Raw genomic sequence first — 12,658 nt, 5'->3', positions numbered from 1 at the left:
GATAGAAGATCTGGCCCATTTCTCCTGGATTGGAGGTGCCAAGTTTGTTTCGCTGCAGAGCCCTCTGTGAGAAGGGGCTGAGAGAGAAAGTGTGGGGGATCATTTGTGTCTGAGTGCTGGATTGCAGGTTGTGTATCTGCTGTCTGCTCCAACAAAGCAGCTCAAATGATTTCTTTGATTCTGCCAAGACCGGTTGAGATGCTTTGGAGGAGTGCCCAGGGAAGCTGATGCTGTGCAAAGGCATCCTCCTTCCCTCTCAGTGACAGCATCCTCTGCTGTTCATCAGCTTCAGTTTTGGGATAAGGTACAGGGAAGTTTTCTTTCTTCCAGCTGCTAATTCCTTGTCCTGTGCCTTGCCCCAGCCTTGCAGGTATCCTCACATGGAGTTGTGAGGGGAGCTGGTGGGGCCGTTGAGGAACCTGTAGAGCAGGGGTGGAGAGGAGCAGAGCAAGCTGAGCAGCGCCCCAAGGCCCTGGCCTACCTAGCAGGTACATTAAGCTCTTTCCCTTAGTTTGTACAGGCCAGGCTGTTCCTTTCCCTCCTGAGTTTATGCTCAGGCAAAGGGCTTGGGAAAGGAGTGTGGCACGTAGGGGTGGTGCAGCAGATCCTGGTTTGCAAATGTCATCTTCCCCCCCCACAGTGGAGGTGGTTCCTGTGTGCTTGAAATGGCAAAACGAGGCATGGAGCTGGTGTGGGAGGTGAGAGGAGGGGAACAGGGGATGGAATGGGATTGTTTGTCCCTGCCTGCTCCCGAAAGTCACAGAATCATAGATTCATGGACTGGTTTGGGTTGGAAGGGACCTTAAAGACCATCCAGTGTTCAACCAGCACAAGCTTTTGTGTAGATGATCCCAAAGCTGATTCAGTCAGCAAGTGCTCCAGGGGAGACTGGATGGCTTTGAGTGTCAAACCTATAAGGAGCTGTCATGTCCCAAGCCAAAGTTGTCTCAGATTGCTTTATCCGCTTACTTGTTTCTCCAGGTTCTCCAGAAGCAGCTCCCCATGTCCAGGGTGCTGCAGCTCTTCTGCTGATGGGAGCCACATTGAAGGGGTGGGGAAACCCCCCAAATTTGTGATGTAATATTGCAGCTTACTTGATGTTTGTGAGCCTCATCAAGCAGTGTTGGTTTACATGAAGGAAACGTGTTTAATAACCCAAGGAGGTCACCCTGCCTGCGTGGGAAGGGCAGGTTGGAAAGAACTGCCTTCTAGTGGAAGTTGTTAAGACTCTGGTTTCTGCTCCCTGTTGTGCCATCTCCTCTCCAGTGGTTACCCTGGTGCTGCTGGCTGGGAGCTGAAGCTGCACGTTTGGAGTGCAAGAAGAAACATGGAGGTTGGTTTGTGCCTTTCAGTGTGCCCAGGTGCTTGTTTTGGCTCCTTGGGAAGCCCGGTCTGGCTGCTTTTATAATGTGAGACCTTGTCACAGTCTTCCAGTGCCTAAAGGTGCTACAAGAAACCTGGAGAGGGGCTTGGGACCAGGGCCTGTAGGGACAGGCCAAGGGGAATGGCTTGAACCTGCCCAAGAGAGGGGAGACTGAGCTGAGCTCTTAGGCAGAAGCTGTTCCCTGGGAGGGTGCTGAGGCGCTGGCACAGGGTGCCCAGAGCAGCTGTGGCTGCCCCATCCCTGGCAGTGCTCAAGGCCAGGTGGGACACAGGGGCTTGGAGCAGCTGCTCCTGTGGAAGGTGCCACTGCCCCTGGCAGGGGTTGGAGCTGGAGGAGCTTTAAGTTACTTTCCAGCCTGAACCAGTTGGATTTAAACTGTTGGGATCTTAAACTGTGATTAGCCAGTTCTTGCTTCTCCCTCTTTATTAGTGGCACTTGCAGGATCCACTTGAGTATCCACCGTGCGCTGAAGACACTGCACTTGTTTAAAGTGCTGAATCCTGCTTCTAGGCAGGACCTGCAGGCAGCAGATTCAGAGCAGTGCTCAGAAAACAAAGACAGGAAGTCAATTCTGGACCGTGTTCACAGAGCTGACTTGTGCTTCTCTGACCTGGGCTTGGGGAACAGTAATCTGGGATCTTGCTGCAGCTGAAAACTCCATCTGAACACACAAATAGAGTCCCAGGGGCTGCTCGGGATCATGTGCTGCATTTGTGTCCCTGATGGTTTTGCAGCCAGAAAGGCAACAGGACGTTGTCTCTTGTCTTGCTGGTGACCTGCAGCTCTCCCAGGAGCCAGGAGCCACTCCAGTGAGTGGTACTGGTGAGTTGTGACCTGGAGCATATCATACCCCTGAGCAGAGGTAAGGGGACAACTGGCTGTTGCTGTAGCTCCTCTGGAAGGCAGTGAGGAATGTAACTTCAAAGCCCTTCAGCCTTTTACGAGCTCACTTTAAATTGGCGTCGTGGTTTTAGCATGGTGCTTCTGTGCCTGGATGTCATCACAGAGATGACTCTGTCCTGGAAAGGTTATGCTTCCTGCTGGGATGTTTGCTGTCTAATTAATCCTCATCAGGCTTTACTGCGAGTTCTGTACACAGATCTGGACTTGAAGGCTGTAATGAAGAGAGGAGCCAGAGGCTGGGAAGAGGCTGGCATCCCAGCTGTGCTGGGGAGCGTGTTCCACTCCTGTGACTGGCAGAGTGGAAAGGAGCAGGAACACTGTGTTCAGATAAGGCTGCACCTTTCCCATGGAGCAGATGTTTGCCTGAACATCCCACTGGATTGCATAATTACAGCGTGGAGTGTGGAGCCGAGTGCCTGCAGCCTCTGCCACTGCTGGGGATCAGCTATTGTGTGCTCCTCTTGATGAGATGTTGTTTTCCATTTGCTGGCTGCTGTGTCGTGCAACTCGGGCTAAAGCTCTCCAGAATTGTCCTTTTTTGTTCCCTGCACACAGCTGATTGGAGACAAGGAAACAAATCTCTTCTTTCTCAGTTTCATTTTCCTGCTCTTGTCCTGCTTGCTTCTCACTGTAATTGGGCTGCAGCACTGGAAGTTCTTTTCTGCTGAGCTGGCGAGGAAACACATGAGCATGGTGTGTCCTACATCAGCAGTGTGGCCCTGGGGAAGTGAACACCCAGGATGTGTGTTCCCTTTCTGAGGCAGAAAGAGTTACCTGCATCAAAGAAAAAAAGAGGGACAGGCCAAGGGGAATGGCTTGAACCTGCCCAAGGGGAGACTGAGCTGAGCTGTGGCTGCCCCATCCCTGGCAGTGTTCAAGGCAGTGTTCAATGCCCTTACAGTGGCGGTGCTCCATCTGGGTGCTTTGCTTTGAGCAGCCCTCACTGGGCTGGACCACGCAGGGCTCAAATCTCTTGATCCTTGGGGGGGAAAGTGCTGGTAAGGGAGCAGCTTCTGGGCTTTGGAGTTGAAAACCCTCAAGCGGAAGCCTGGAGGGGGTTGCTGGGGGCAGCAGGGTCCTTGAGGAGCAGGGGTGGAAAGGAGCAGAGCAAGCTGAGCAGCACCACAAGCTCTTTCCCTTAATATGTACAGGCCAGGCTGTTCCTTTCCCTCCTGAGTTTATGCTCAGCCAAAGAAGGCAAAGGGCTTGGGAAAGGAGTGTGGCACGTAGGGGTGGTGCAGCAGATCCTGGTTTGCAAATGTCATCTTCCCTCCCCACAGTGGAGGTGGTTCCTGTGTGCTTGAAATGGCAAAACGAGGCATGGAGCTGGTGTGGGAGGTGAGAGGAGGGGAACAGGGGATGGAATGGGATTGCTTATCCCTGCCTGCTCCTGGGAGATGCAGGGGAGGCCCTTTCAGGGGAGGTAGGGCTAAAATTCAAGAATCCTTGTTTTGTGTCGGACTCTGACTGTACAGAGGCTTTCCTGGAGTAAATCCATCCCTCTCCTGTGGGGTGCCAGCGAATAGTGAGGCATATAAAACAGCAGATGCTGAATCAGGGATGAGTTCCTGAATGCTACAACCAAGGCATTCAGCTGAGGCTGAAGAGGAGCTCGAGCCTTGGTCAGAGCTGTGCCCAGATGAGGAGCTGAAGGCAGCAGGTCAGGCAATGTGTGCTGCAAGACCTGGGCAGGGTGGAAAGCTGGGGTTTCATCCCAGGGTTCCCCGTCCAGAGCCACTCATCACATTCCTGAATACCCCCTCATGAATCAGCACCAAATCGCTTAAGGATTGTCTCAAGCAGCTTGTAAAGAGCTGAACCTTCCCACGGCAGAGCTCCTGCTCCCCACAAACCCGGGTAGTGTCTCCTGTGACTGTATAACCCCCAAAGCTGGGGTTAAATCAGGTCTCACAAGGCCATCAATCAACTTGGTTGAGATGAGCCCAGCCAAGGAGCCAGTGCAAGATCTGTTCTCATTTTCTGCCTAGACAAGTCAAGTTTATAAAGCTGATTTTGGGGTGGGGGGTTTGTTGGTGATGCCCTTGTCCACCTGAAGCATCAGTTCTTCCTGAGATCCGCAGCTCCTGGTGCGTGGATCACCTTATCCATGGCACAGATATTGGTGTTGATTCCACTCTTGGTACATGTACAGCAGCAGACACTTAGGAACTGGGGATGAGAGCAGCTTGTGGTGATTATCACAAATTCAAGCTGATCTCCTGCTCTGGAACGGTGACAAAGAGCAGACCAGAGATTAGTGCAGCAAGAGAGCGGCCGTGGCAGGGAGAGCGCAGTGTCCCTGCATCATGGTGTGCTCCCAGTGACTTCCAGCTTGGAGCAGCATTTGCCCCTTTGGGTTCCTCTGTGGTCTTGAGTTGCTGCTCCAGCGCATGCCCTGAATGGTCATGAGCCAAATGCTCACTTATTGCCGTTATCTCCTGCACCAATGCAGGGCTTCTTGTTTAGTGGTCAGAATTGTATTGTCTTGGGCTGAAGAAGTGATTTTTTAGCACAAAACCTGATGATTAATTTTGTGATATGACAAAGGAGAATGGCTTTAACTTCAAAGAGGGAAGATTCAGATGAGACATTAGGAAGTGCCTAAAGGGGCCCACAAGAAACCTGGAGAGGGGCTTGGGACAAGGGCCTGTAGGGACAGGCCAAGGGGAATGGCTTGAACCTGCCCGAGGGGAGACTGAGCTGAGCTCTTAGGCAGAAGCTGTTCCCTGGGAGGCTGCTGAGGCGCTGGCACAGGGTGCCCAGAGAAGCTGTGGCTGCCCCATCCCTGGCAGTGCTCAAGGCCTTGGACATGGGCTCATGTTTCTATCTCTGAGATACCTCGTCTAAAACCCCGAATTTCTCACCGTTCACTGTAATGGAGTAATGGTGGCTTCTCCCCAAGGCAGTGCTAGAGAGAAATGATGCATTCATTTCTGTGGTATATTTGGATGTGGGGTTCTATAAATAGATGCAATTATCAATGTGGTTTGTCAAGTGCCTTCTGAGTGGCTGGAAAGCAGCTTCCTAAGTGTCTCTGTGGGCTTCTTATGGAACCGAGTCTTCAGTGCAGTCTGGACCTATTGCTCTGCAGCAGGGATTTACAAGAACTGTGTCTCCTGAAGCCTCTAAGAAACATTATTGCTAAGAAAATATGTGCATCTTTGCTTCTGGATGTGGAATTGTTTGGGTTACCCCTGTCATTTCAGACTCCTGCACTGGTGAAACTGAACAAAAGCAGCTGCTTTAAAGGCTTTCCAGCTGGCTTGACAGAGCAAAGCATCAGCTGGTTTCTTGGTGGGGTTCTTGTTGGGCTTTTTCCCAGTGTCCCTACTTTTACTGAAGCTCTTCCCTTATCTCCTCAGGTCTGGCACCGAAGAGGGCAGCCGTCAGTGAGGTAAGATGTGTAAAGCTGGCCCCGTACATCCTGTGTTGGGAAAGGAGAGCACATAGCTCCTGGAAACGCCTCTGTCTGGCTTTTTCTGAGCAAAGTGGAATTCCAAAGTACCTTTAAGATGACTGAAAACTTGAGCTCTGTTATCTGGGAGAAAGAAATGAGTGGCAGGTCTCTGGAGTCCCTGTGTTGGCATCACCACAGCCACAGAGAGTTGTGAAAGGGTTATGCCCACCTCATGGCCAGTTTTAATCGTGTCATCTCTGATGTCTCATAGTAACTGACTGAGGGCACCTCTTCCACACCAGATCCTGGAAGTAATAAATAGAAGATCTGTGTTCTGGCCATGTGCAGGGCTCTGTGTTGGGTATCACCAGCCCCTGGGAGTGAGCCAAGGAGCCTACAACTTGTGAAGCCATAAAACAAGGGAGTATGTCAAGGGACTGATCTTCTCTCCCCTCTAATCCAGGTCACAGGTTGCTGAATCACTGTTACCTTCTGGTGCAAAGCTCTTCCCAGTTGGCAGCAGGGAATCTTGTGGGAGGATCTGTGCCTCAAAGCTGTTTCCTGAAGCCCATGCTCTTGGTTTAGGGCAGCATGTTCAACTGATTGTTGTTTGATCTGATTTTTCCATCACTCACCTGGGAGGCTGAACATCCTCCCATGGAACTGCCAGGGATGTGACACTTGATTCTTTTCTCCTTCCCCAGAAATAATCCTAGTGGGCAGCTCAACTTGTGTGGAAGTTGATTGCACTCTCAGTGCACAAACAGCCCCACTTTTTCCAGGAGGAGAGCACTGGGAAAGAAGCTTTGCTGTGCTCAGTGCTTGAAACAAGGCAGGAAATGAAGATTTGTGCAGGAAAAATCAGTGCCCTTTAGCACGAGCAGTCCAAGCACTTGGAGCAGAAATAGATCCAGCTCTTGATTCAGAGCTAAAACATAAAGAACAGCTGTAGTCTGAACAAAATTACCCAGTGTCTGCTGTAGACATCCCTTTGGAGAGGGTGGGTTTGTGCAGCACTCTAGAGAGACACTGAGATGACGTTTTTCCTTGGGAAATTGACCTTGAATCTCTCTGCATGCTGCTTAAAGGAATAGCCAAAACCTGGCCCTTCTTTAACATAACCAACCCCTACATGTCCTTGGTGAAGTTTGAGCTGTTTGCTCAGCTTCTGGGCTGGGCTTTAGCCATGCTGTTTCATTGCAGGGATCATCACTACCGGGACAGCCTGGCCAAGGGAAGAAGATTGGTCATCGAAGCGTTGATGCCTCTGGTGAAACCACCTACAAAAAGGTTTGGGTTTGTGCAGTGGGAGTAGCTGCTGTGTGTAAGTGGTAGGTTGAGAAGTTGGGGCCCAGCAGCTGCCAGTCTGAGATAGATGATTTTTATTTGTATCTTGCATAATCTTGCACATGGCAAACCTGGAAGCCTTAACCCAGCTCTTCAGCAGCTGGTAGAATTTGTTCAGCAGTATGTAGTGCCTGGGATGACCCCACAGGAGTCATAGACATGACTGTATCATAATCCATGGGATATTATTGGGGTAATCTGCTGTGAAATACTCACTGCTCTTTTCTTTCCTGCCAGACCACCTCATCCACTCTGAAGGGGGCCATCCAGCTGGGGATTGGGTACACTGTTGGCAATCTGAGCTCCAAGCCAGAGAGAGATGTTCTGATGCAGGACTTCTATGTGGTGGAAAGCATCTTTTTCCCAAGGTAATGGAGACAGGGAAACAAAAGAGATGAGCAGCTGCTCTAGTGGAAGGTGTCGCTGCCCATGCCAGGGGACTGGAGCTGTAGGAGCTTTAAGGTCCCTTCAACACAAACCAGTTCATGATTCTATGAGTTATTTCTTTTCCTCTGATTCTTTTCAAGAGAGCTTCCTTCCATCTGTCTGTAGATCACCGAGTTGGATGCTCTGAATGTTTTAAATATGCATCCATCACCTTCAAACGGAACAGTGGGAAGTGCTAGATTCTGCAGCACAGTGGCTTGAAAGGAAGTACAATGCAAGATGCAGTACTGTCTGCTTGAGTTTGTTAGCCTTCCACCATGCTTTTCTTCCTACATGTCAATCTAGAATTTCTGCCATGGAATTAGACCATGTGTCCTGGGTTCAGATCATTTAAAACCTATTTTCCTGTTGTGCCACAGAACAAAGATGGGGTTTTGTTCTAAGATTTCTGCTAGCAAAGCTGAATTCATCTTAAATGTACAGTAGCCTTGCTGTGACAATACAGAGGCCCTGCTCATGCCACGTCTCTCCTATGCAGTGAAGGAAGCAATCTGACTCCAGCTCACCATTATGCTGACTTCAGGTTCAAGACCTATGCACCTGTGGCTTTTCGGTACTTCCGAGAACTCTTTGGGATTCGTCCAGATGATTATTTGGTATGGATTGTCTTCTTTCTCTCTCCTCCTTTGAGACAAGAAATTGTCCTAAACCAAAGCTGCCACCAATTCTTGCCTAAAAGGGACAGAAAAAGAGATAAGGAATGGTTCTGATGCCAGCAAGGAGTGGGAACAAGCTATGGACTTAGGTACTGTGCTCAGTTTTGGAGGGAATCCAGTGATGGTCCCAGGCAGATTAGCAGCACTCAGTCCCAGTCTTCATTTGCTGAGAGGTGTAGCTGAGTTCCACTAGAGGGAAAGGGAATGATCTGTACCTGTGTGTGCTGTGTGAGCTGTGCAGTGGGGTTCCATGTCTGCTGCTTGGGGTGACAGTAACTCTGTGTTTCCAAGCACAAGGAGTGGTGTTCTGCTGGGCAAAGATCTGACCTTGTGGACTCACTCCAGAGCTATGTGACTTGTAGTTGTTTTAATCATCTTACAGAGACAGACTAAAACACAGCTTGTTCTTGTGCTTAGAAAGCTTCTTAGAGCTGGAAAGTCTGTTTTTAAAATACCCACTAATACAAGCTGTTGGGGCTTGAAGTACACCGGGGTTGAAGTTGGTCCTTTGCATGTATATGAGGCCCTGCTCTTTAGAACTGAAGGATATTTATTGAGCTAGGGAAGGAAACACATCCAAATGAGCACAGGGGTTTTTAATAGGCCTTTTTTCCGACTTTAGCTGTAGGCAGGAGCAGTTGTAGCTGAGCACCTTCCAGTAGAAACAAATCTGTGCCATTGCATGGTTTGGCAGCAGCAGTGGTCCCCATCTGTGCCACCCAAGATAACACTGGCTGGTTTGAAGTGTGGCTCAGAACTTGGGTGAGGCAAGGAGCCTGCCTCCACTGCAAAGGTCACAGCTCTCATTTGTTGTTTCTGCTTCCCCTGATTGTCTCTTGCCTGCCACAGCAGCAAATGCCTTTAATTATGCATGAGATAATTAACTTGATAAAGTCTTGGATCATTAATGTGTGCAGAGCTGAAAGCCGTTTTCAGTATGTAGTGATGAGCAGTGAATTTATTGCTCTGATTATGTCCCTCACATCCCCTCCCTCACTCTCCTTATCTTACCTCTTGCTGTGGCAGCTCTGACGTGATGCTGCCCTGAATTTGCCCTGCACGGTTACCTTGGGGTTGGTACCTGCTACAAGGGGCATTTGTGTGCTTGCACTTTCTTCTTTTTTAACCGTGGCCTCATTTGAAGACCTGCTGTTTGCATACTGATGTCTAGAAATGGCCTTCAAATCCAGTTCCTGATGCTGGACCCCTTTGCTGTGCTTCCCCTGTGCTGACCCTCTTCTTGTTTAGACACCTGGTCTGATACTTTTTGTGTGTTTCCAGCAGGATTGAGGGGTGAGGTAGGGATTTCTCTGTAGCAGGGAGCACGGAGCCAGAGGAGGCTGCTGAGAACAAGGCAGTGCACTCTCTTCCCTCCAGCACAATGTTGCGTGGTACCCTGAGCAGATTGTCATGTCTCTTAGAATCCCATCTTTCCCTTTGCATTTGTGGTGGTGTTCTGAAAGAAGCCTAAACGTCAGACACACACAGTGGGAGATGTGATTATGAAGCCTGGATGTTGCTGAAAGCAGATGATTAGCTTTATCCTCAGCAGCTGGGATGCTCTGAACTGTAATCTCAATCTCTAATTGTAAACTAGCCATCCAGTTTGCTTAGACCTATCCTATAATGAAAATAGTTCTCACCGAAGCTTTGCTACCCCTTCATCTCCTGAGGAGACAGCATGCTGGGGAAAGCCCTCAAAGGTATAGGACTCAGTGTGCAATGATCTTCTCTCTTTTCCTCCTTAGTATTCCCTGTGTAATGAACCTCTGATAGAGCTGTCAAACCCTGGTGCCAGTGGTTCTCTCTTCTACGTCACCAGCGACGATGAATTCATCATCAAAACTGTGATGCACAAAGAAGCTGAATTCTTACAGAAGCTCCTTCCTGGCTACTACATGGTGCGTACCCCCCAGCACCAATGTTAACACAAATCCAGGCACCAAGGCACAAATCCTGCCAAGTATTTGCAAAGACCCTGTCCCTGGTTTATCATGGGCCAGAGAACAGCTCTTGATTTCTGACTTCTGGAGAGGTGAAGAGAGCTGATATTTTTAAACTTGAAGTTCCCACTTACTGTGCTTATTTCTCCTCCAGTTTGATTTCCCTTTTTTAGCTGCTGTTGGTGGGGAAACCAGGGAATTTCCAGACTTGGTTATTTGTGCAGAGTGCTAAAAATCCCATTCCCTGTATTCAAGGCATAGTGGTATCTTCAGGTCCTAAAGCCAATGAAATGCAGTTTATCACATGGGTGCAGTAAGTTCTCATGTAAAGTTGAGAATAGCTCTAAGTGAAGACCCCACGTCTGACTGTTCCAAGATCTGTTCACTATGAAAGCAGTAGCACAGAGTGCCCAGAGAAGCTGTGGCTGCCCCATCCCTGGCAGTCTTCAAGGCCAGGTTGGACACAGGGGCTTGGAGCAGCTGCTCCAGTGGAAGGGGTCCCTGCCCGTGGCAGTGGCTGGAACTGGAAGCGCTTTAAGCTCCCTTCAACCTAACCCATTCCCTAGTTCTGTAACACATGTTGAACACAGCAGTTCTCTGCCACAATGACCTTTCCCTATGTTTTTTCCCAACCCTTCTGCAGAACCTGAACCAGAACCCCCGGACACTGCTACCAAAGTTTTATGGACTCTACTGTGTGCAGTCAGGGGGCAAAAACATCCGTGTGGTCGTGATGAACAACATCCTGCCTCGTGTGGTGAAAATGCACCTGAAGTTTGACCTGAAAGGCTCCACCTATAAACGCCGGGCATCCAAGAAGGAAAAAGAAAAGTCCAGCCCTACATACAAGGATCTAGACTTCATGCAAGACATACCCGAGGGCCTGATGTTGGATGCAGACACCTTCACTGCACTGGTGAAAACATTGCAACGTGACTGTCTGGTAAGGAGGGGAACAGGTTAATGAAGTTCCATGGCTCTCAAGCATGACAAAGAGTAAATGATTGAGAAGCTTACTAAGCTGCTAACCCCAAAGCAGGATAGATCCCTTCTCTTGTGCTTTTTCCTGAAAGCAAAGCAGTGGAGTTGGATTTCATGACAGCCTTTGAGGACTAAGGCTGTACTCCTTTGCCTGGTGCCTCAGATCATGGCTGCCTGCTCCTCTTGGAGCTGATCTGTTGGGGCTAAATACAGTTTTCCTGTATAATGTGCAGCACATACATGGCACAACACCGTTATTTGCAAGCCTTCGGCCCTTTGGGTTGATTATGGGATGGCCAAATTACATTCAATCAAGTTCAGAGATGACTTTTGATTCAGAACTGTTCAGGCTCTGGCAGAGGTGTTGATAGAGGGGATGTGGATAGAGGGGCTGTAGCGTGCTTTGGTATCTGTGCTGCATTTGAGCTGCTGGCCTGATATTTTGTCTTTGTTCTTAAACTCAATACTAACCTGTAGGTGCTGGAAAGCTTTAAAATCATGGACTACAGCCTCCTGCTTGGGGTTCATAACATAGACCAGCAAGAACGGGAGCAGCAGTCTGAGGGAGCCCACAGCACGTCAGATGAGAAGCGTCCCGTGGGGCAGAAGGCACTTTACTCCACAGCCATGGAGTCCATCCAGGGTGGGGCTGTCCGGGGGGAGTCCATAGACACAGATGACGCGTAGGTGAAAACCTGGTTCACTTGGGGGGGGTGGGTGTGGAGGCTGGAGTAGTAAATCCCAAATGAGACCCATATGAACTGGCAAGAGTGAGGATCTCTCCTGGGGGTTGTGGTACTGCTTCCAGTAAAGGAGCATGGTGTGAAAGGGGGAAGCTGAGGTGGGAAATAGTGCTGGAAGACTCCAGCCTCATATCTCTCTTAGGCCAGTCTATAGGTTGGAAGCTCCTGTAACAGCCTCTGAACATCTACGCGTGCTCTGGGAAGGATAAACTTGCTCAGTTCTAGCTGAGCATCCAAATACTGGAATGGAAGTAGGGATCAGCCTGTCCCTAGGAGCTTGGAGTTAATTCTCCATCACTCCATCTTTGGAATCCCTGGCAGTAGAATAGAATAGAATTGTTGGAAAGGACCTTAAGATCATCCAGTTCCAGCACCCCTCCATGGATAGTGACACCACATGCTAAACCATGTCACCCAAGACTCCGTCCAGCCTGGCCCTGAACACTGCCAGGGTTGGAGCATTCACACCTTCCCAAGGCCATCCCAGTGTGGTTAGCAAACAGCAGTGTAGCCAGGTGCTGGGTGGGATCAATCCCAGGTTGATGGGATTTCCCAGAACCTGTCCTGTGCCTGCCCTGTGGCTCTTGTGACTGTCTCTGTGGTTCTAGGTACCAGAAGTGCTAAAAATGGTAGAGTTTGCTCTTTGTTGGTGTCTGAAACCAGCTGCTCTAGTTTTGATGGAGGATTAGTCACAGCAGAGCCAGGATAATGTTTTGGTGTTTCTGTGCTTCCAAGCAGCATCATTAATTCCAGTGGCCTTCTTTTGTTGTGTGCTGGGGCTTGTGGTTGCTGCACCTGTGACAGGACTGATGTTAGTGTGGATGGATCTGGAAACACCCTCATCCTTGAAGGTTTGC

At 49.6% G+C, this 12,658-nt stretch overlaps 1 protein-coding gene across 2 annotated transcripts in view; it reads left to right on the top strand.

Moving 5' to 3' along the window:
* PIP5K1C (phosphatidylinositol-4-phosphate 5-kinase type 1 gamma) overlaps positions 1-12,658 on the top strand; it is a 32,508-nt gene that overhangs the window by 8,380 nt on the left and 11,470 nt on the right. For both annotated transcript variants that reach the window (XM_034070882.1, XM_034070880.1), the window contains exons 2-8: positions 5,650-5,681; positions 6,888-6,974; positions 7,269-7,399; positions 7,957-8,074; positions 9,883-10,035; positions 10,721-11,020; positions 11,536-11,741. In XM_034070882.1, the coding sequence (XP_033926773.1) occupies positions 5,650-5,681; positions 6,888-6,974; positions 7,269-7,399; positions 7,957-8,074; positions 9,883-10,035; positions 10,721-11,020; positions 11,536-11,741 (1,027 nt within the window). The remainder of the gene's footprint in view (positions 1-5,649; positions 5,682-6,887; positions 6,975-7,268; positions 7,400-7,956; positions 8,075-9,882; positions 10,036-10,720; positions 11,021-11,535; positions 11,742-12,658) is intronic.

This window comes from Melopsittacus undulatus, chromosome 19, assembly GCF_012275295.1.
Source record: "Melopsittacus undulatus isolate bMelUnd1 chromosome 19, bMelUnd1.mat.Z, whole genome shotgun sequence".
Taxonomy (NCBI): Eukaryota; Metazoa; Chordata; class Aves; order Psittaciformes; family Psittaculidae; genus Melopsittacus; species Melopsittacus undulatus.
Note: the sequence above shows the minus strand (reverse complement) of the source record. Positions and strands in the feature narration are given on the sequence as shown.